At 46.3% G+C, this 20,944-nt stretch overlaps 1 protein-coding gene across 1 annotated transcript in view; it reads right to left on the bottom strand.

The window, feature by feature from the left end:
• Nucleotides 1-20,944, bottom strand: part of LOC144820069 (vomeronasal type-2 receptor 1-like) — a 201,618-nt gene that overhangs the window by 46,274 nt on the left and 134,400 nt on the right. The window contains exon 3 of the mRNA XM_078677722.1: nt 18,112-18,951. Within this exon, the coding sequence (XP_078533848.1) occupies nt 18,112-18,951 (840 nt within the window). The remainder of the gene's footprint in view (nt 1-18,111; nt 18,952-20,944) is intronic.

Raw genomic sequence — 20,944 nt, 5'->3', positions numbered from 1 at the left:
TGTCATCCATCATATGTTATGTGTGCATGACCAATATGCATATGTTATTCCCCATGTCCGATTAATGACGCAATTATAGTTGTGTCCTCCTCTAGTATGCCAGTTTCCAGTCCTCGTGAATACTATCAGTATCAGGCCTATGTAAAGTTATGTTGCCACGTTTCTCAGTGTGCACGTTATTCTATTATAAAGTCCCCGTTTCTAGGCCTCAAAAGGGCCCGGACATCAGATTCAGCTCCTGTCTCCTGAAGCCTCGCTGAGGAGTGATCCAGCCCCCACCTGTATCCTCGACCTTTCACTTACTTCCTGCCTCGCAGTCCCCGGTGCAGCTTGGCTCTGCCTCCGAGTCTGCCAAGACTATGTTATGATTCCAGCTATCAGTTTAGTCCTCCTTCTCTGCATTCCTAAGCTACTGAACTGCATCAATAGTTTCCGTCATTGTCTAGCCTATGCGGCTCCATGTTAAGAGAAATACTGTATTTAATGGTCATTTAATATTCTTCATCACGCACTATATGTAGAATAAATGCATGCTCCAGCCTTAGAGTCAGTTAGCTTCTCCCCTCATGACTCTTAGTTTATATCAACATGTTCCCTAAACATCAGATACCAGATAGGGTCTAGGTACATGTCGCTCCGACCCTCCAGACTTTAGTCTCTGCTCCTAGCACAGAGTTCATAGCCCCCAGCTTCTCCTAGTAACACGTCATTGCCAGTTTGCGCGCACCATTAGGTTAGAGGTCCCGGCTCCTTAGGTAGCCCCCTCCTATGTTTCCGCCCATTCATGACATATTCTGTTACGTTTGCATCACATGTCTGAGTTACACCTTCTTTTTACTCTTATCTTTCGCGACTGCTACGCGTCACGCCTTCTGCTCCACCCACTGCTACGCCTACTGCAATGTAATGCTATGTGTTTGCGTTATGTATATATGCTCATGTAATGTTATTAAAAGTGAGCGCGCTCATCCCAGACCCAGCCCCAGCAGCTGCTGGGCCCTGTCATCCTATTCCTATGCAGGTTGTCCTGTTCCTGTCCTTATGCTGTATTAAACCTGCAAAAACTCCTACTACCTCGAATCTTGACTCTTATTTATTGAGCTATCTGTTATGATATATGTCTAGTCAAAAATAGGGTATTATTTATTTATTTACCACATAATGGCGCCCGAACAGGGACTTGCCCTTTCCCCACGCGTCGGTGAAGCCACGCCGACCCCTGACCCTCTGCAGTCGTGACGGAACTCTTCTGCGCAGTGGCAGATATTTCTGCTCAAGTATCCCTCAGGCCCACGGAGGAGACGGAGGAGGCGGTCCAGCATCCAGACGAGACGGTGGAGGAACGCGGCGAGTCCCGACCAGAGCCCAAGCCAAGAGTCCAAGGTCCGAGGTATCCGGAGGTCCACCCGTAACTGAAGTCCGAAGTTCGTCGTCGTAGCAGTCCAGTCCAGTCCGAGGCCTTCCGTTCTTGCTGCCCGGTGAGTACCGTTACTGGGGTGGTATCTAGACAGGGTCAATTTAATTGACTCTGGTCTGTGGGTTGGTGGTACACAGTCCCACAAACGAAGTGTCCACTTCGGTGGATGCGGGTCCTGACGTGTCTCTTTAAGAGACCGGTAAGTTTCGTACTGTTTCAGCAGTGCATCTAGTTTCTGTTCTAGTTAGTTCTGTTCTCGAGAAATTTCAAGTATTTTCAGGTGGTATTCTGTTCGAACTGTTATTCATAATGTTCTTCATGTATTTTAATGTTGTGGTATGAGTGCGACGTGATTTCGTGTTTTCATTGTGTATTGTATTATGTCCAGATTATAGTCCAGTCATGCCGCTCTTCTCAAAATTACGTCAGTTAAAAACTAGAAAGGGTCTGCTGGAAGCAGCAGTTCCCGTCCCGCCCAGGGACAGTCCAGGTCACTTTATGTATCAGAAGCATGGCATAAGCGCCATATTGTATCTAGATTTATGGGTAGAATATACCAAACAGTTAGAAGAAAAGTATAGATGGCCCGTATCGGGTACATGGGATGCCGAATGCATCATGCGAGTAGAAGAGGCATTATGGAAAAAGAAAGCCAGACAATCACAGAAAGATGCCATCGAGTTATGGCGCAAAGAAGCTCATAAAAGAACCGAAAAAGAAATCAGAAAGTCAGAACTAAGTAGAGAATCCCAAGAACGAGCCCAAGAAAGAGAATTAATCGAGATAGGTGAACGAGTTAGAACTGAGCAATCAGACAGACAGAGGAATGCCCTCATTAAGGGTATGTATCCTCTTCTCGCTGAGGGCTTGCCAAAAGCGACCCCAGAGGCATCCAGTAATTTCCCGCCACCATTAGTTCCGACCAAGCTACGTCACAAACCGACCGCAGCTGATATTTTTATTTCGTCCTATCTGGACGACACAGTCCCCGAATATGCAAATCCTGTTCGCGCTCCGCCAGTCCCTGTAAATCAGGTAATTCCTGCTCCTCCAGACACCGGGGTGCCCTTAACAGCCCCCCCGGGTCAGCCCGCCATACAAGTCCAGCCCACGTTACAATTACCGACCCTGCCAGGACGAAAAGCATCAGTTGATGATTCTAGTTTAGGGGCCGCAGGAGGAGGTCTTCCTCAAACCCCGCCGCCATACAAGCGTTTATCAGCACTCGAAGTACATGCTCAAGCATCACAGCGTACTCCTAAGAGTAATAAGTCTGTTGCAGAGATCAGGCAAACCCTTGGTGAATGTGTTTATGACCCAGTTCCAGGCGAGTTTAATATGGTTTTATATTCAGTACGCGTAAGGAGGGTGACCGAGTATCTAGTCACCCTGCCGAATATGAAAGAAGATCTAGACAGGATATATCGTTTCATCCGTACAGGGGATGACCCAGGAAGTATTAGTGATGCCATGTCTCAAAGGAAAGCCGAGATTCAGCGCATGATATTAAAGTTTTTAATTAACTGTCTAATAAGAGAACAGGATTACCCGTCTAAAGACCCGGAAGAAATGAAAACTCTGACAAAGTGGAGTGACAATATAGCCGAAGGAAAGCACAATACCATTGGTGCCATGGAAAGTATGTACAAGAAAATCCATAGAGAGATAATAAAGATACACGAACAGCGTAAAGCAGCACAAGTAAGCGAGAAAGAAAGTATCTCTGATCCTGAAGAGGAAGACGACGAGAATACTGCCAGAATAGCGTATGTAGGAAAACCTAGATTTCCAGATCGCCATTTACGTCTAGAACCCAAGTCTATTTTCCATCATCCAGCACCAGAACAAGGTTCCCTAGAACAAGTATTTCAAGCTACCGATCACATTCTGAAATCACGAATCGGTTATAGTAAGTTAAGTACTATGCATGAACAGGAACTAGTCCGATCAGCAGTCAGATGGATTACTGATTCTACCACTTTTCCAGACGAAATAGTGGCACAAATGTTTCTGAAAATGCCCCCAGCCGAGCAGCGACTGGTGGGTATGTATATGATTCAGCACCTCATTACTCTGTATGAGGGTCAGCACTCTGATCCAGGTCCGTTACATGATATCTTGAACGAGTTACTCCAGTATAGATGGAGAGGTCTAGGTACCGATTTAATTAGTGTCATTTTAGAACAACGTCATAAATATAGAACATTCTTGAACCCGCATTTTGTTCATGTCTCACCCCCAGAAAGTAAATCATTCTACATAGACAGACAGAATCCGTTACGAGAAGTCCACCCAGTCAGAGGAGCGGGTGGCGAAATGCAGCGAGTGTTTGTATACACTCCAATCACAAAGATGGAACTCCTCGAAATGAAGAAATTAATTCCCTGTTATGATAAAGATCCAGCAGGGTTCCATAGAGAATTAAAAGACATGCTCCGTATGGGAGAATACACTTACCCAGATATCATTAAAATGTTAAAGGTTCTGCTGCCCGCAGGGGTGTATGAAAAGCTAAAGGAAAAAGAATGGGAGGTGGGAGAGAAAAAGATAGATTGGGCAGTCCTAGAAGCAGAAGATAAGATACGTGTACCAGGTACTGGTCTTGGAGAGAAATGTAAAGAATTACCAGAATTATTAATTCAAGTTTTACCCAGATTATTAACAACGAGAAAAGAAGACTGGGACGCAATCTCAGCCTGTAAACAGAAACAAGATGAAGATATTAGTGATTTTTATTCTAGGTTTGAAAAGTGCTTTAGTATCAACAGTGGCCTCAAGACAAGTAGTGAGTCATACCCTCACCTTTTCGTTACTAAATTAGTCGAGAATTCAAGCCCACCAATTAAAAATCGAGTTCTGAAAGTCGAAAGCACCTGGCAAGCAAATACCCCGTCCCAGATGCTCCAGATGCTCCAGTATCACCAGAATAGAATCAGAGAAGAACAAGAACACGAAAGAAAACGTATGAAAGACACGAAAATGAAAGTACTAGTTGCACAATCCGTTCCTCAAGACAGTCAGAAGAGGGGTCCGAATCAAGCCAGTCATCCTGCAGCTCCCGTTAAAGGGAACTGCAATTATTGTAAACAGCCAGGTCATTTTATAAATGAGTGTGCAGTTCTGAAACATAACATAGCTACTGGTAAGACTAAAGAAAGACCACGTCCGCCTAGACAAGAACAAGTTTCACAGACTCCTCAGTCACAGAATGCACCACAGACAGTTACAGCACCGCAGCCTATTGCTGCAACACAGCATGTTACATCGCAGATGTACCAGTATGCACAGTCTGAGTATCCAGAGTACCAGCCATATTCATGAAACAGCCTAGAGAGGGAGGTAGGCTTGCCTCTCATCGAGATACCTGTAGATCAAGAAGGTCCCTATGTTCACAGTCAAGTATTAGGGAAAGACAGAAAGTTTTTGATTGATACAGGGGCAAGTAGGACCACAATTAGTCATGCCGAAGTTCCAGGGGCTCCGCTCTCAGGCTCAAGAAATGTTTCCCTTGGATTTTCAGGAAAGCCTATCGTTAATGAGATTTCAAAGCCAGTCACTCTAGAAGTAGGTCCATTGTCCCGCACTACTGATCTGTTACTTACTAAGTCATGTCCAGAAAATCTATTAGGCATTAAAACACTGAAAGAGTTAGGTGCAGTTATATGTTGTTCCCCAGAGGGAATACGTCTGTTCCTACGTGACTTTAAGGGTCACTATGTATTACGAGATTTTGATTCCAGACTGTCTAAAGTTCCGCAGCATTTATGGGCGCAAGGTCCAACTGATGTAGGTTACATGCAAATCACACCCCATCGTGTGACCCTGAAACCAGGTGTAGTGTTACCACGAATCAGACAGTATAGATTGCCACCTGAGGCTGTAGCAGCCTTATCCAAAATTATAGACGAGCTCATGGCTCAAGGAGTAGTTGTAGAAACTGACTCCAACGTATGTAATTCTCCGATCATTCCAGTCATGAAACGTACTGATCCAAATGCACCCCCAGTATATCGATTAGTGATTGATTTACGGGAACTTAACAAATGTATTATTCCTCAGTACCCAGTTGTCCCAGATATCTCTTCCCTATTGACAGCCATTGATTCCGAAGCCACGTTCTTCACTGTCATAGACCTCAAGAACGCATTTTTTAGTGTTCCTATTCATCCAGACAGCCAGTTTCTTTTCGGATTCTGTTTAAATGGAAGGAGCTATATGTTCACACGCGCTCCTCAAGGTTTCACAGAAAGTCCTAGTATTTACAGTCAAGCACTCAAGAGACAACTAGACAATATTCACATGCCAACTGACACTGCCCTGCTCCAGTATGTCGATGATCTACTGATCACAGCCCGTTCTGAACGTGCTTGCGAGCGAGCGTCACTGACGGTTCTGTATTTCCTAGCCGAGATGGGACACAAGGTATCCCCTTCGAAGCTTCAATTCTGTGTCCAGCAAGTGGTCTACTTAGGACACTTACTGTCCAAGAGGGGTAGGCAGTTGACACCAGACCGTATCCAGTTAATAGCGAGTCTTCCTCAGCCCAAGACCCAGAAGGAGGTACGTGCCTTTATCGGCCTTACTTCTTATTGCCGACAATGGATTCCTCAGTATGCATTTCTAGCCAAGCCACTGATACAGTTAACGACACAGGAGGCAGCCGTATCGACTGTCCTCCCTTGGACATCTGAACATACACTTAGTTTCAACGAGTTAAAGAAAGCTTTATGCCAAGCTCCAGTTCTAGCTACGCCGAACTACAGTAAGCCTTTTACACTTTTCGTCACTGAACGCGAAGGTACAGCATTATCTGTTCTCACACAAGATCAAGCAGGACAATACAAGCCCTGTGCTTATTTTTCTAGCACACTAGATCCAGTCGCCCAGGCTCTGCCTGCGTGCCTCAAGTCAGTTGCAGCCACAGCACTAGCTATCAGACAAAGTGATTCCATAGTTCTAGGACACTCCTTGACAGTACAAGTCCCACACTCCGTGGAAGTTCTTTTAAACCGAACACAAACACAGCACTTGACAATTGCACGTTTAACAGGTTATGAATTGACACTGTTTCAGCCACACATAGATATTAGGCGCTGCAACATCCTGAATCCTGCTACACTGTTACCATCAGTTAGTTCAAATCCTGCCGCACACGACTGTGTGGAAGTAGTCAACATTACGACAAAGCCAAGACAAGACCTGACAGACATTCCGTTACCAGATCCTGACCTGACACTTTATGTGGATGGTTCATGTATGAGAACTAGTACAGGAGAACTAGTAGCCGCGTATGCAGTGACTACTGACACCGAAGTTATTGAAACACACCGTATTGATACCCTGTCCGCTCAAGCAGCAGAGCTAGTTGCTCTGACACAAGCCTGTATACACGCCAAGAACCTGAAAGTTAATGTTTACACAGATTCACGTTACGCATTTGGAGTTGTACACGACTTTGGAGTGCTCTGGCAGGAGAGAGGTTTCATGACTTCTCATGGAACCAAGATTCAGCATGGTTTCCTTATCCAAGCTCTGTTAGATGCAATACATTTACCGACATCTATCGCTATCATGAAATGCAAAGCACATACGAAAGTTACTGACATTATTTCTCAAGGTAATGATCTAGCAGATCGCACAGCCAAGCTTACAGCACAGACTCCAGACATTCCAGTTAACATGACACACACTCCAGATCCGACTACATGTATGACCGTTAAGGACCCTACTCAAGATGTCATAGATATCCAGTTACATGCTACTCCCGATGAAATCAAGAAATGGTCTGAACAAGGAGGGGTCCAGACAGATCAAGGATGGTTAACAAAGGGTAGGACCGCATGGTTTCTCCCCGACTCTATGGTTCAAGTCATTATTAATACCGCACATAGTCCAGCACACTTAGGAGAAAAAGCAATGTTAGACAGTATCCAGAACATTTGGTTCAACAAGCATTTACGAGCTGCAGCCAAGCAGAAAGTCCGTACCTGTATGATATGTTGTCAGTTTAATCCAGGTAAAAGTGTCCCGGTGGAACAAGGTGGTTTCCAGCCCCCTGACCACCCTTTTGAAGTCCTCCAGATGGATTATATTCAGATGGAGCGATGTCGAGGTTTCAAGTATGTCCTTGTAGTTGTATGCGCTTTGTCCAGATGGACAGAAGCATATCCAGTCCCAGATTACACAGCCGCGACCACTGCCAAGCAGTTGGTTCGTGAGTTTTTCCCTCGATATGGACTCCCTAGAGTCGTATATTCTGATAACGGTCAGCCATTCTCATCTGAGTTGATGAAGCACGTTTCCTTGTTGTTAGGGTACCAGTGGAAGTTTCATTGTGTACGCCATCCTGAAGCAGCCGGTCTAGTCGAGAGACATAATCAGACTCTGAAAATTCGAATTGCCAAAATATGTAAAGATAAGGGTGTGGACTGGCTAGTAGCTCTGCCAGTCGCTTTGTTTTATATGCGCATGGTCGCACATTCCAGATCAGGTCTGTCCCCGTATGAGGTCGTTTTCGGCCGCCCCCCTAACATGTGGGGTACTCCTAGACCCCGAAGTATTACCGATGTTTCATGTAATATGCTGACAGATTACCTAGCTTCCTTGATGTCTGCCCTCAACTCATGTCGTTCACAGGTTGCCGCCGCATTTCCAGACAATACCGAGGTGGCACCGCATGAAATCGTTCCAGGTTCGATGGTACTCGTGCGGAACTTCGACAGATCAAGTCCGCTGGAGCCACGTTGGAAGGAGCCCCATCAGGTCCTCCTCACCACCCGTACAGCCGTGAAATTGGAAGGACGCCGCGGCTGGGTGCATCTTTCGCACGTCAAGAAATTCTACGGATTAAAACCGGTCTCTAAGAACATTTCCCAGGATATCAAGACTTGTCAAAACATTGTTCCTAAGGACTGTCCCGCAAATGACATTGACAAACCCCTCCCTTGGTAGAGAAAACTCCGCAGCAGGAGTATAAGCAAAAACTCCGGTCTAGTAAAATAAGTCAGTCAGTTTGATTGTATAAGTCCTCCCCTAGGTGAAACGGTTAGACTGTTTCTGACATGTATAAAATAGACCCCCATAGTGAGAGAGTTAGTCAAAACTCAATTCGATGTATCATTTTTCTAAGTTTCATATTATTTCTCAGCCTTTTGATTTCCTGCACCAGTTACGCATTTTTCCTGTGTTTTCCAGTTCCTCATGTAAATAAGCCTTCTAATGTTACAGTAGAACACACGTTTAGCGATCTGCCTCCTCATGAATATTCATACCGCTTCGCGATGCGTAACAATACATTTATCCGCATGTTGCATTATTCACACCAGACCAGCAATGCCACTAATTGTTGGGTGTGTGGTCGACTCCCCCCTTTCCAGACATCGAAGGGAGTTCTGCCACTCTTTCCTTATCCTTTTTCCCATAATGGTTCGTGTGGAGCATGGTCCACGTTAACGTCATCCTCGACAGATATGTCCTTTCTTAACAGCACATGTTTCCCAGACAAGAAAGGTCTCCCCCACAGAACAGGTTTAGATCTAGAAAATGAAGTGTACAATTTAGGTAACTATTCGTCGAATTTTATGGTCCTGAATGTTCAGTCTGATACTACTCCAGACTCACCTGCTATTTCAGTATTACCAGTCAAAGGCGAATTATGTGTTCGTAATTATGGTTCCGTACGTGTAGGACATAGTGATTGTACTACTATTATCAAGTATAGTGACAGTGGGAAATCTATTTTTAAAGCTTCACGTCATTCTTATTTTGTTTGTGGTCAAACTGCATATGTTCGTCTGCCCCTCGATTGGGAGGGAACCTGTTACATTGCCTTCCTACTGCCACCTGTTTTTCTAGCCCCACCTGACTACCATAGGAATTCCTACCTAGTACACACTAGACACAAGAGAAACCTCCCGATTGTCGATTATACTGAGACTGCTGCAGAGCAATTCATTGATATTGATAAAGGTGTTTTCCCTTATTTAGGCACAGTTGTAAATAGTAAGCTAATTCGTAGGTTAACAAGAACCCTTGAAGCTGTAGTAGATGAGACTGCCTCCGCTCTAGGTAACTTAACCGAAGAGCAATCCTTTATGAGAATTGTCGTGCTCCAGAATCGTCTCGTCCTTGACGTCATACTGGCCGATAGGGGCGGGGCCTGTAGAGTCCTCGGATCCAGTTGCTGCATTTTCATTCCAAATAATGCGCCGTCTGTTTATTCAGCTATAACCAGACTTCATAAAATTGCCCATCTATTACACCGAGATCCAGGCACCTGGACATGGTCCGGTTGGTTCTGGAATATAATTTCCGCCTGGGGATGGAAAGTCCTGTCCTTTCTAGGTATCGCAGTAGCGATCATATTCAGCTGCTGCCTCTGTATACAATGTGGCCCTGCGATTTGCGGCATGTGTGCTACCTCTTGTATTCCTAGTCCCAAGCCCCGTTCTAAATCCCGTTCCAAGACAATTCGAGATGAACAAATGGTACTGTATGAAATGATAGATGGTATCATGAGTATTGATGTTTCCTGATGGAAACGTAGTGACAAGGAGGGAATGTGGAAAAGTAAATTTTGTCATGTTCTGTGTCCCTACGTGTCATCCATCATATGTTATGTGTGCATGACCAATATGCATATGTTATTCCCCATGTCCGATTAATGACGCAATTATAGTTGTGTCCTCCTCTAGTATGCCAGTTTCCAGTCCTCGTGAATACTATGAGTATCAGGCCTATGTAAAGTTATGTTGCCACGTTTCTCAGTGTGCACGTTATTCTATTATAAAGTCCCCGTTTCTAGGCCTCAAAAGGGCCCGGACATCAGATTCAGCTCCTGTCTCCTGAAGCCTCGCTGAGGAGTGATCCAGCCCCCACCTGTATCCTCGACCTTTCACTTACTTCCTGCCTCGCAGTCCCCGGTGCAGCTTGGCTCTGCCTCCGAGTCTGCCAAGACTATGTTATGATTCCAGCTATCAGTTTAGTCCTCCTTCTCTGCATTCCTAAGCTACTGAACTGCATCAATAGTTTCCGTCATTGTCTAGCCTATGCGGCTCCATGTTAAGAGAAATACTGTATTTAATGGTCATTTAATATTCTTCATCACGCACTATATGTAGAATAAATGCATGCTCCAGCCTTAGAGTCAGTTAGCTTCTCCCCTCATGACTCTTAGTTTATATCAACATGTTCCCTAAACATCAGATACCAGATAGGGTCTAGGTACATGTCGCTCCGACCCTCCAGACTTTAGTCTCTGCTCCTAGCACAGAGTTCATAGCCCCCAGCTTCTCCTAGTAACACGTCATTGCCAGTTTGCGCGCACCATTAGGTTAGAGGTCCCGGCTCCTTAGGTAGCCCCCTCCTATGTTTCCGCCCATTCATGACATATTCTGTTACGTTTGCATCACATGTCTGAGTTACACCTTCTTTTTACTCTTATCTTTCGCGACTGCTACGCGTCACGCCTTCTGCTCCACCCACTGCTACGCCTACTGCAATGTAATGCTATGTGTTTGCGTTATGTATATATGCTCATGTAATGTTATTAAAAGTGAGCGCGCTCATCCCAGACCCAGCCCCAGCAGCTGCTGGGCCCTGTCATCCTATTCCTATGCAGGTTGTCCTGTTCCTGTCCTTATGCTGTATTAAACCTGCAAAAACTCCTACTACCTCGAATCTTGACTCTTATTTATTGAGCTATCTGTTATGATATATGTCTAGTCAAAAATAGGGTATTATTTATTTATTTACCACAATATATCAAAGATACTGGTGATTTCCTTACAAAAATCAAGGATGTCAAGTGGGGTACAAACATGCAATTCATCACTCTAGATATAGAGTCATTGTACACCTGCATTGACCACAACATGCGACTCAAAGCAATAGATTTTTTTTTAGGGACCAGACATGTTGAATATTATGAACACAACAAAACATTGATAAAATGTATTAGCTGGTGCCTGAACAACAATTACTTTATGTTTGCATCACAAATGTACAAACAATTGAGGGGTGTGGCGATGGGATCCTGCTTCTCCCCCAGCTATGCCTTTTTGATGGTAGGCTGGTGGGAGGAGCGGGTCCTATAACCAACACATCTGAATAAATATGCTGGACAAGTCCAACATTGTTTCCGTTACATCGACAATATTTTTGTGGTATGGCAGGGCAGCAAAGAAAGTGGTAACTTATTTGTACAAGACATCAATGACAACTCAGCAAATTTAAAGTTCACTTCGTACATTAGTGAACAGGAAGTGGTTTTCCTAGATGTCAAGGCCTACATCCATAAAGGGAACATACATACCACTCTACACAGAAAAACAACTGCAGGTAATTCAACGCTCCACACTTCCAGTGCACACTCACAACACCTAGTACAAAGCATCCCATATGGAGAGCTCTTAAGAATTAAACATATCTGTAGCACTAGAGAAGAACAAGATAGGTGCACCAAAGAAGCACTTCAAAGATTTCGTGAAAGAGGGTACAAAACATCTACCCTCAACCAAGCAGTTGTAAAAGTCAACAACATACCTAGAGATTCCCTGCTAGAACCTTCCAAGCCCAGTGCTGAACAAATGAAAGACAAAGAAGAGAACATATCTAGACTCATCCTGACCTTTACCCAACAAGAGTGCCAAATTAGAACCATCATAAAACGTGATTGGCCAATCATGTTGACAGATGCAGTCCTAGCACCAGATTTACCAAACTGCCCTACCATCACCTTTAGAAAAGGCATCTCAATGAGGACGCAAATAGTGAAAAAAGGTCCAGAAACCATTGTCAAAAAATCCACTTGGCTACAACCAAAACAAGTTTTCTATAAATGCTTCTCATGCCGAGCATGCAGTTTTGGCATAAACACCACAAAGTATTAGGCACCTTTCAGCCCTAATGAGTATAGGATCAAAGGCAGTTATAACTGCAAAACAGAGTATGCTGTGTATGTCCTGACATGCATCTGTGGCCTAAGATATGTGGGCAGCACCAAACTACAGGTGCATGTCAGGATCCTACAACATCTACGGGCAATTGTCAACAACGACACGGCATATCCGGTAGCCAGGCACTTTAAAACAGTGCATGGCAACAATCTCAAATGTCTCAGTTATTTTGTTATTGCAGCCAGCCCCATTTCCCTTTGCGGGGTTAACAGGGAACTAACTCTGAGACAACTTGAATCTAAAATGATCCTAGAGCTAGAGAGTAAACATCCAAGGGGTCTTAACAACACAGAAGATCTCCACAACTATCTGTAATGCATATAACAAAAAGATATACCACTCTACAAGCACTGAATAACAGGTTTACTCTTCCCCACCTGTAACCTACCCTTCCTGTTCTTTTACAATCTTGATATTTGAAAATCCACTGGTGAGGGATAAATTATTATGTTTTGCACTTTTATAACTAGTGCATTCAATCAATCAATCATAGCATTTGTAAAGCGCACTACATATCCGTGAGGGTCTCAAGGCACTAGTGGGGGAACGCTGCTACTGTTCGAAGAGCCAGGTTTTGAGGAGTCTCCTGAAGATTACGAGGTCTTCGGTCTGCCATAGGTGGATGGGGAGGGTGTTCCACGTCTTGGCGGCGAGGTGGGAGAATGACCTGCCGCCGGAGGTCACTCTTCGATGCGAAGCACAGTGGCGAGGGCGCGGTCTGCAGAGCGGAGCTGGCGGGATGGGGTGTAGAGGCTGATACGCCTGTTGAGATACGCTGGTCCGTTGTCATGGAGTGCCTTGTGTGCGTGGGTGAGGAGCTTGAAGGTTATCCTCTTGTTGATGGGGAGCCAGTGCAGGTCTCTCAGGTGGTGTGTGATGTGGCTGCGGCGTGGGATGTTGAGGATCAGTCGTGCAGAGGCGTTCTGGATGCCTTGGAGCTGTTTCAGGAGTTTGGCCGGGGCTCCTGCATAGAGTGCGTTCCTTTGTCCAGTCTACTGCTGACGAGGGCTTGGTTGACCGTCCTTCTAGTAGCGGTGGGGATTCACTTGAATATCCTGTGAAGCATGCGGAGGGTGTTGAAGCAAGAGGAGGAGACGGCGTTGACCTGTCTCGTCATGGAGAGGGTGGAGTCAAGGATGACCCCCGGTTACGTGCGTGGTCGGTGGGTGTAGGGGGTGCTCCTAATGCCGTCGGCCACCAGGAGTCCAGGTTGAGGGGGTGAAACCAAGGATGAGGACCTCTTGTCCGAGTTCAGTTTCAGATGGCTGTTCCTCATCCAGTCGGCGACAGCCTTCATTCCTTCATGGAGGTTGGTTTTGGTGGTGTGGGGGTCCTTGGTGAGCGAGAGGATCAGCTGGGTGTCGTCAGCATAGGAGATGATGTTTAAGTCGTGCCGTTGGGCGACGTGGGCGAGCGGTGCAATGTATAGGTTGAACAACGTTGGGCTGAGGGATGATCCTTGGGGTACACCACAGATGATCTTGGTGGCTTTGGAACGGAAGGGGGGAGACGGGCTCTCTAGGTTCTCCTGGAGAGGAAGGAGGTGGTTCAGTCCAGGGCCTTCTCTTGGATTACAGCGTCGTGGAGGCGTGCTTTTAGTGTGCGATGGCACACTATGTCGAAAGCGACTGACAGGTCCAGGAGGATGAGGGCCGCAGTTTCACCATTGTCGAGCAGGATCCTGATGTCATTGGTGGTGGTGATGAGGGCAGTTTCGGTGCTGTTGTTGCTACGGAACCCAGACTGGGACTGGTCCAGGATGTTGTTCTCTTCGAGGAAGCTGGTCAGTTGTTTGTTGACAGCCTTTTTGATGACCTTTGCCGTGAACGGGAGCAGGGAGATGGGTCAGAAGTTCTTGAGGTCCTTAGGGTCTGCGTTGGGTTTCATGAGTAAGGCATTGATCTCTGTGTGTTTCCAGCTCTCCGGGAAGGTCGCTGTCTCGAAGGAGATGTTGATGATTTTCCGGAGGTGGGATGCGATGGTGCTGCTGGCTTTATTGAAGATGTGGTGTGGGCAGGGATCTTCTGGGGATCCAGAGTAGACGGTGTTCATGATCTTGATGGTGTAATCATCATTGATGTTGGCCCATGCGAGCAGGCGGTTGGTGCGGGTGGTGGTCGTGGGAGCGGGGGGGCCAGCGGTTCCCGGGGAGCTGACGGCTACAAAACTGTTGTGGATGTCTGCGATCGTGCGATTGAAGAAGGTGGCCAGTGAGTCGCACAGGTCTTGTGGCGGTAGGATGTCATTGGTGTTGGAACTGGGGTTGGAGAGTTCCTTCACGATGCTGAAGAGCTCTTTGCTGTTGTATGCGTTGTTGTCTATGCGGTCTCTGAAGGTGGTCCTTTCGGTGGATCTGATGAGTTGGTGGTGTAGGCGGGTGGTGTTCATGTGGGCTGTGTAGCTTTCTGAGGTTCTTTCACGGGTCCAGTTTTTTCCCAGTTTTCGGCAGGTTCGCTTGGAGGCCTGGAGGTCTTCAGTGAACCAGCTGGCTTTCTTGCTGGTCTGCGTGTTGGAGGGTTTCTTGAGCGGGGCGAGGGTGTTGGCGCTGTCATGTATCCAATGTCTGAGGTTGCGGGCTGCGGCGTCGGGGTCGGTTGGGTCTGCAGGTGGGCTCTGGGCGAGGGTGGTGGTTAGCTGGTCCTAGGTGATCTTGCCCCAGCTGCGGTGAGGTATCATCTGGGTGCGGTGGTGGGTTTCCGGAAGATGAAGTGGTTGCAGCGGTGGTCAGTCCAGTGGAGTTCGGTGGTGTGGTAGAAGGAGACGTGGGTGCTTGCTGAGAAGATGGGGTCAAGCGTGTGGCCGATGGAGTGAGTGGGTGTTGTGACGAGTTGTCTGAGTCCGAGGTTGCCGAGGTTGTCGATCAGGGTGGAGGTGTTGGAATCGTTGTTCTCGATGTGGAAGTTCTGGTCCCCGAGGAGGATGTAGTCCGTGGAGGCGAGGGCGTGTCTGCTGATGAAGTCGGCGATGGAGTTGCTGAACTGTGGTCGGGGACCGGGGAGTCTGTAGATGAGGGTGCCTCTGAGGGTGGTGTTCGGGTCGGTGTGGATCTTGAAGTACAGGTGTTCGGCGGTGCTGAGGGTGTCGTCGGCGTCTGTCGAGATTTTGAGGGTGTTTCTGTAGACGATGGTAATTCCTCCACCTACTCCATTGGTGCGGTCCTTGCGGGTTATCTTGTAGCCTTCTGGGATGGCTATGGCGATGTCGGGCGCCGAGGTGGGGGTCAGCCAGTTCTCCGTCAGGAAGGCGACGTCTGGGGCATTGGTGTCGAGTTGGTCCCAGAGTTCGACGGCGTGTTTGCAGGCAGAGCGGGTGTTGAGCAGGATGCATCTGAGGGAGTTCGGTTCTTCAGTTGGTGGGTTGGCGGGCCGGATGCTGGTGAGGCTGCAACTCCGGCAGGAGAAGGGTCCTTGGGTGGCCAGGCAGCAGGTGCGTGACCGTCCGGCATTGAGTGCGTGGAGGGTGCTGGAGCCTTAGCGGTGGTGTGCGTCGTGGTGAGTGCGGGGGCCAGGTGTCCTGGCGCTGGGCACGGTCCAGGTGCAGACAGGCTTGCTTTAGGTGCGCCCACTCCACGTGCCCACTGTGCGGCCTCTCGCTGGCCTCCATATGAGGAGGAGTGGGAGGGAGGAGCAGCTGGGAGGTGGGAGCGGGGTGGCGAATGGGTGCTCTGGGGGGTGGGTCCACAGGGGACACAGCGGCAGGAAGGAGCGTGGAGTGGGAGAAACAGAGGGCAAAGGGGGGCACAGAGGGGCACAAGAAGTACAATAAAGAACAACAAAAATGCTAACCAAGCAGATGGGGGCGAGCGGGGGATACACCAGGCAATGGGGCACAGAGGGGCACAGAGTACAAATGAAAGAGCCATTCACGCAGGCACAAACCAGATCGAGCGGCAGCAGCGGCTCAGGGCACACAGGAGGGCTGTGTGGTGGCGCAGGGGAGCGACCTGTCTGGTGACAGGGTCAAAGGTCGCATTGCACACCATAGCCTGATACATGTAAAATAATAGGATGTTATTTAATTGTTTACATCTTTGCGGGGCATTCCACAAAAGAAGCGGTATCCGTACTCTGTTTTCTTCTCGCGACCAGCTGGCAGCGAAAAGGAGTGGAATTAATTGCGCATATAAATATATATATTGATATTGATATTTTGTACAACTATATTTTTTACATCAATATTTTTATCTATATTTTTTTACTTACCTGTTTAAGTATAGGGAGTCAATATTTTTGTACTCTATATTTTTTCATCGATAATTTTTATTTCTATATTTTTTACATTAATATTCTGTCAGTGAACCCTTCTGGTGATGTTTACTTTTTTATGGCATGCCAAACTTTCTTGGTTACTATATATTAATGTAACCTGACACCAATCATATATAAAAATGACATGTAAATTACAACACAACAGTCTTCCCTTTTTTTCTTTTGATGTTTTTATATAATGACATATTCTCTCTCTTACAACCTGTAATTGTGAAACTTGGCAATGTGTAATTTCTCCATCACTGGTTCCAGTGTGAATAAATAAATAACCAATTAAAATTAACACATTGCCAGATGCAGGGTGAGGTAGGAGCTCATTTTCTATCAGCCTGCCTCAATTGCCCAGTCTAGATCAATGCATGCTGTCGTATGTGCAGAGCTGCACAACAGGAAGGGATTGGTAAATATAATGCAATAGATAAAAGTAGGTGTGACACTAAGAAGCATGAGCTAAGCTGAGAACCAGTTGACCACTCCAGGATGTTGCTAACAACACACTGGTTCAACTTTGAGGAATGAACTAGGAAAAACAAGGCACTGCACAACACACCAGACAGACAAGAAGCCAGGGACTGGGAACACTGCAGGAACCAACCAGGAGGAAAACAACAAAAGTGTTGGAAACATATGAGTGTGAAATAAGAGTAGGTGAAGCACCAACGCAATTATTGACTTGTTGCCAGGCATAGGTCGATAGGTCGATATAGGGCTCTCCCACCAAAGATCCAGAAGTAACCTAAGACCCCAGAAATTAGTAATGCAGGTGTCTATAGTTAGTGGTAAAATATTTCCAATCTTCTAAGTTTCCACTGAGCAGTCTTCCATCTCCTCCAGCACCCCAGAGCAGGTTGAGTTATTTTTACCCAGGCCTTAATTTGGACATATGATCTGCTTCCTCTGGGATGTTTGCAGGGTCCTAATGCCTGGTAAGTCTCCCTTGCTGTTTGAATGGATACTGTGAGGCTGAGATTTCAGATTTTCTAACTTCACACTTCCCGTTGTTCTCTGGGAGAACCCTCAAAGTGAAAGAACACTCTCCTAGCAGTGATCCAAGGGACCAGGTCACAGAATACACAGGAAGTGTAGGTAGCCAGGTGTGTGGATCATTCAAGATTTTCCACTGGGATAAGGGTAGAGAGAGGATCTTTACAAGTCATTCCTGGGTATTGAGCTCTAGCAGTTGTAGTCTTGGGTTGTTTCTCTTGGTATCCCCTGCAGTAACCCCCAGTTAAAAGTGGACATTCTTCGGACAGTTAGGTATGCTTTTCACTGTTGTGGAAATAACAGAGGCTCCATGCCTGTGTGACCATGACATTCACACTGGTAGAATGCCTGTGTGACCATGACATTCACACAGGTAGAATTCAGTATTTGTTCATAGTGTGACGCTTGTTTGAGACAATCAGGCTCTTCTCAAATTAGGAAACAATACACTGCATGATGAATTTTAAATAAATCAATATCCTCCTACCTGCCACAGCTTTGGAGGTTCCACTTCAGCACAGCTGCTGTTCTGGAAGGGACCCATCCCAGGTTTGCATGAGATCAGGTTCTGCAGAGCTTGCGCCAAGGCATACACTGCCAGGTAGCTGTGATAGGTATAACTCATATCAGACAATATAAACATTGACTCCAGATCTTCAAGCACCTCTGTGCCAGTGCACTGCATCACCCCATCCTTAGTTTCCACTGGCCCTGATCCTGCAGAGCTGCCATTGTTCGACCACTTGCACCCAAAGGCTTCCTCCCAGAAAGAATAGATGAAAATATCTCCAGGAAACCTAGAAGGGTGAAGGCTCTCCAAGAATGGCTTAAATCCGGGCATGTCAGGGGCATGGTATACCATTACCAAGGAACCATTTAATAATCTCAGAGACAACTTTGGAAAATAATCTGGAGTTATCGTTAAACGAGCTGAAAAAACCCACATTCTACCAGTTACATTCAAGTCATTCAGCTCTTGCAGAAGTGGTTTAAGGTCCATTTCAAAACAATCGCAGATGATAACCCTGGCAGAGGAGCTTCTTACGCTCTCAGCGATGCTCCTCATCTTTGCCTTTGTGTACTTTTCATGGACCTTCTCCCAGAAAGCCAAACAGACTCCCACTTTCTTCAAATCTTCCTTCAGATCTTTGCTCCACATGTAGCAGGTGTCATTATCTCCAGATAAAAGTCCTATCCAAGTCCAACCAAAGTGTTTCACTAGTAGTGCAAATGCTGTAGACTGAGGTCTCATGGGTGGTACTGTGCGTAGAAACGATTTGAACTGGGCTTTGTCACTCAGCACATCTTGTACTGCTGCATAACTTACCTAAAAAGGAAGAACAGTAAACAAATGAATACTCTGTATCCATGAGAAATAACTGACCAAAAAGAGATCACAGTAAACAGATTAGTAGTCTGTATCCAATTAGCATTGCATGAAGCTTCAGCTCTACTGCATTCAAGGCGGATGGTGACATTTTCATTTCCAAGATTTGATGAGGTATGAAAAGCTATAGTACTTAAAGTGTTGTAAATGATAACTATTCTAAGTGATGTACCATAGAGGCAATCTACAAACACTTCCATGAAATGTTCTTACATCTGAATTTAATGCATAAAATACATATGGGAAATTGTTTAGGAAAGGGGAGGGGAGAAAGCAAGCTGATAGAGAGTTGAATGTTGCTTCAACATAGCTAAAGATCTTGCCATATACCACCCCCTCCACACACACATGCACACACATCCACACAGCTCCTTCTCCCACACAAACAAACTCAGTTTTATATAGATGTTGATGCACTGAATGAATCAGCTGACCCTTCTGCAGCACTTCAGACATGAGTGTTGGTGGCAGACGGTACATCACTAGCTCACCAATGTGTTTGTCCCTATTACACAATCATATGCAGTGCCATTGAGCTTATCACACATATCTATGGTGCAACATACACACAGAGATGGGTAAAGAAGTCTCATCTAGCTCCTGAAGAAACATGATAACATCACCTCGATCCCCATTGAACTCTGGGGCATATTACCAAGGGCCTTATCGCGCGCTTTAGCCGGAATTTTTCCCGCTAAAGCGGCGATAATTTTATCGCACCTAGCTGTCGCTAACACCAGTTAGCGACAGCTAGTAGGAGATAGCGATCATCTTGGGGCCCACCTTGCATGTCAACGATATTTATCGCTAATGACATGCAAAGTGGGAGTGCCAAGATGTTAGCGACTGGAAACAGTCGCTAACATCGCTATCTCCTATTACCTACTTTTGGAAATAATCGCGCTAAGCGCGATTATCTCCAAAAGCTAACGCCTGCCCAGAGCAGTTCTTAGCCATGTTATCCAATGGTAGGTGGATAACATGGCTAAGAGCATTTGCTCGGTAATGCATGAATATCGCTGACTTCACAGCAATATTCATGCATTTCGGCCGATTTTTATCGCTTAGGAGATAAACCTTGATAATTGCAAGGTTTCTAAGCGATAAAAATAGGCGAAGCACGGCGATAAAATTATTGCCTCTAACCAAGCTTAGCGATAATTATCGCTTATTCTTGGTTATATGCCCCTCTGTTTGCCCCAACATTGCCATACCACACCATATTAAAAAACCAGCTGCATCATTTAAAAAGTTGTCACGACCAGTAACCCTGCTTATCGTGCAGATTAGCTCCCCACCACTGGTGAATCCCTGCACACCTGAAGCACCTTAATACTGCAGTTTAAGACATGTAAGAAAGAATAAAAAAGAAACAGCAGGCCTTTTCCATACATGTGCCAAGGATTAGGGGTGGGTGAAGAATTTCGCTTCTCCGACGGAGCTCACAGAGTTTTGCCCACTCCGTGAGAAGTTCTGGAAAACTCCACAAAGTGATGGTTGAGCTGAGTTTTTTCTCTCAAGCGGCTCACCAGCATTAAGTTGGAGAGCACGAGCGGGAAAAATATTGCACGCTAGACCTTCTCCCGTGAGACTTCTCAACAAGGGTGGTTGTGGCAGGTCGCAGCCGCTCGCGTTGAGAAATCTGCAGGTCGCGTTGAGGAAGCTTCCGCTCAAGTAGAATGTCTACTTGAGTGGAAGAAAGCAGCGGCGCTTCTGGCACAACTCGTCGTGCCGTTCATGCTGATTTTACAACACGGGACAAACTCCTGGCACTAAAAATCCGTGCTTGCAGCTCAATTTAACAGACAGTTAGAGGTGCCCATGTGAATGAAAAGATATTGGGGCCGATTAGGATGGCGGTTTTTCTGCATCCTCCGGGCCGGCGGAAGTGTCCGCCGGCCTGGAGGATGCGGAAAAACCGCGGCGGAGACTC

This window comes from Lissotriton helveticus, chromosome 2_1, assembly GCF_964261635.1.
Source record: "Lissotriton helveticus chromosome 2_1, aLisHel1.1, whole genome shotgun sequence".
NCBI classification, from domain to species: Eukaryota; Metazoa; Chordata; class Amphibia; order Caudata; family Salamandridae; genus Lissotriton; species Lissotriton helveticus.
This window is presented reverse-complemented; position numbering and strand designations above follow the sequence as displayed.